The 3,151-nt window shown below is 39.4% G+C and overlaps 1 protein-coding gene across 1 annotated transcript in view; it reads left to right on the forward strand.

Annotated features, from left to right (window-relative positions):
* Positions 1-2,905, forward strand: part of WDR47 (WD repeat domain 47) — a 72,639-nt gene extending 69,734 nt beyond the window's left edge. The window contains exon 8 of the mRNA XM_012648498.1: positions 1,959-2,905. Coding sequence (XP_012503952.1) covers positions 1,959-2,101 — 143 coding nt within the window. The 3' untranslated portion in view covers positions 2,102-2,905. The remainder of the gene's footprint in view (positions 1-1,958) is intronic.
* Positions 2,906-3,151: the final 246 nt, after the last annotated feature.

The raw sequence follows: 3,151 nt of genomic DNA on the forward strand, positions 1-3,151 counted from the left end.
TGCTAGGATTACAGGCGTGAGCCACCGCGCCCGGCCACATTTATGTATTCTTATTAGCTCTACTTTAAAAAAAAGTGATTAGTGCATAGTCTGTGTAATTAGGTCTTCTCTATCTAGTTTTATTTTTAAATATTCATTAAGCAAATATTTATTATGTACCAACTAGGGACAGACAGGTGAATAAGACAGCTCCCTCCTTGATGGAACTTATATTTTAGATGTCAATAAAAAGTAAACCAATAAACAATAATAATTTTAGGTGTTCGTAAGTGCTATTTTAAAAATTAGCATGGTAGGCCAGGCATGGTGGCTCATGCCTGTAATCCTAGCACTCTGGGATGCCAAGGCAGGAGGATCACTTGAAGTAAGGAATTCAAGACCAGCCTGAGCAAGAGTGAGACCCCCATCTCTACCAAAAATAGAAAAAATTGGCCAGGTATTGTGGCACGCACCTGTAGTCCCAGCTACTTGGGAGGCTGAGGCAGGAGGATCGCTTGAGCCCAGGAGTTGAGGTTGCAGTGAGCTGTGCTGATGCCACTGCTCTCTACCTGGGGCAATAGAGGGAAACTCTGTCCCAAAAAAAAAGAAATAGCATGGTAGTAGGAGATAGTGACTAGGTGGATAGGGGAAGGCTATTTTAGATAGGATAATTAGAGTAGGTCTCTCCACGGAAATGCTGTTTGCACAGAGACCTGAATGAAAAGAAGGAACAAGCCAGGCCAGGACCCTAGGAGAAGAGTATAAGTATAAAGATGCTGAGGTAGGAACAAACTTGGCATGTTCATGACTGCAAGAAGCCAGTGTGCCTGGAACTTAGTGAACCAGGCGAGAGAGAGACAGAAGAATAAATCAGAGGTAGGGTTTTATAGGCATTTTTTAAAAAATAGGCTTTTATTTTTAAGAGCAGTTTTAGGTTAACAGCAAAATTGAGAGAAAGATACAGAGAATTCCCAGATACCCCCATCCCACACACGCATGGCCTCCTGCATTATCAGGATCCCCTTCCAGAATGGTATATTTGTTACAATTGACGAGGTATAGGCATTTTAAAAAGCATAACATGAAGCCTTTGGACAATTTTAAGCCAGGTAGTGATATGATCTGAATTATATTTTTAAATAATTTTGAGTTTTGTAGGGGGAGTGGATTGCAAGGGGGTCAAGAAGTAGAGTATAAATGTCAGCGAAGAGGCTACTGGAATAGTTCAGGTGAGAGATGATGGTAGCTTGGACTGAGGTGGTAGAGGTGAAGGTATTAATAGCAAGAAATGACTCAATTGGGGATATATTTTAATTTGTTTGGATTAGATTTGGGGAGTGAGGGGAAAAAATCGATGATTCCAAGGTTTTTCGCATGAGCAACCAGATGGTGCCATTAATTGAGAGATGAGGAAGATGGGTGAGGGGAGGAACAGATGAAGGCAAGAAAATCAAGAGTTTGGCTGTAGACAACTTACAATGACTATCAGGCAATCAAGTGAGATGCCAAATGTCTATTTGGATACTAGTCGCCAACTCAGGAAAGAAGTCAAGGCTAGAGATGAAATGTGTATGAATCCTAAGTATATAGATCACAATGCTAGATGAAATTTCATAGGAAGTTAGGTAGAGAGGGAAGAGAAGAAATCTGAAGTCTGACACCTGGGATTCACCAAACTTTAAAGTCAGGAAGAGAAGAGAAACCACCAAGACGGAATGGCACTGAAATCAGGGAGAAATCAAGCTGAGTTTCAAGGAGAGAATGGCAGCTGTGTCAAATGTTGCTGTGTATATGTTACTAAATACTACTAACGTGAGTAGACGTCCAGTAAGTTGTCCCTGTGCAAACCTTTCAATGTATTGTATTAGTGTAGTTTAGGATTTTTTATACTGTAGTGTCTTAAAGTAACAGGAAGTCTGTTAAATATGTACATATACTTATTTTGTTTTGTAAATCATGTGTTTTCTTCTTTAATTTAGGGGACCTCACTAAGCAGCTTCCTATCATGGTGGTTGGGGAGCACAAGGACAAAGTGATTCAGTGCAGATGGCACACCCAAGATCTTTCCTTCCTCTCGTCCTCTGCGGACAGAACTGTAACCCTCTGGACCTACAATGGATAGAGTACACCCCATGTCAGTCTATGCAGTGAAAGCACAGAGACTTAAGACTACTGAGTTGTGAAAATTACAAATCTGAAGAACATAGACTGTCCAGGAAAGTGGTTTAGCACGAGGAGGCCCCCTTCTTACCATGTATACTGTTGAGAGGTGTTGGGTGGTGGTATTCTGCAGTGCTTTCAGTCTTCCACGTGAGCTCGTGCTCGTGCTGCTGTGACCTGATATATGTAGTCTCGTTGCCAAAGTCTGCGCAAGAGCTCTTATGTTACTGGTGTGCACTCCAAGTCGAGGTGGACGATGTGTTTACTGTTTAGTATTAAATGCATTCCTTGGTCTCTGCCTAAATAACGGTTTTATATAAACATTGAACTTCAACTACATTATTACATGTAATGCAACCAGCTTCTATCCCGATTAAACATAGGTGTTCAGAAATTACTTTTACTCTTCTCACAATCCCATATTGTATCACTTGTCTGCTAGAGGTCAGAATTTTATATGCCACTCAAAAGTTACATGGTTATTTTCACTTGAGGATCATTACGGAGTTTAAAGATGAATGGAAAACTGCTTCTTAGTTCATTAAGGGTATAGGCCTTTTCTTTTTTCTTAAACCCAGGGATATGATTACTATTTTGTCACACAATTTTGTTTCAGGCTAAAAGGTAAATGTGTTTGCTTCAGAAACTTGTTTTTCAATTTTTTGAATGCAACAAGATACCTCCCTTCCAAACTGTACTGTAGAAGCAGAACTGCAGCAGTTACGTGATGCAACACTTGATGGTACCGTGAATTTACTGGCTAGCATTTTTCCTCTTAAAAATTAAAAACTTTGTCATAGACCATAGCATGGCTTGAAATGCTATGTCTGCATGATCATTTAAAATGGAAAATTTAAACTTTGCACTCCAAAAGCTTATTTGGATTTTTTTTTTGCACTGTTTTGTGTAATGCAGAGTAATGATTTTATTTCGAAGGCATTGTAGATCCTAACATTTATGTATCTTTATTTTCATATTGTACAGTAATTTTACTTTAAATTATTAAATAGGC

This window comes from Propithecus coquereli, unplaced genomic scaffold (genome assembly GCF_000956105.1).
Source record: "Propithecus coquereli isolate 6110/MARCELLA unplaced genomic scaffold, Pcoq_1.0 Scaffold289, whole genome shotgun sequence".
In the NCBI taxonomy this organism is placed as follows: Eukaryota; Metazoa; Chordata; class Mammalia; order Primates; family Indriidae; genus Propithecus; species Propithecus coquereli.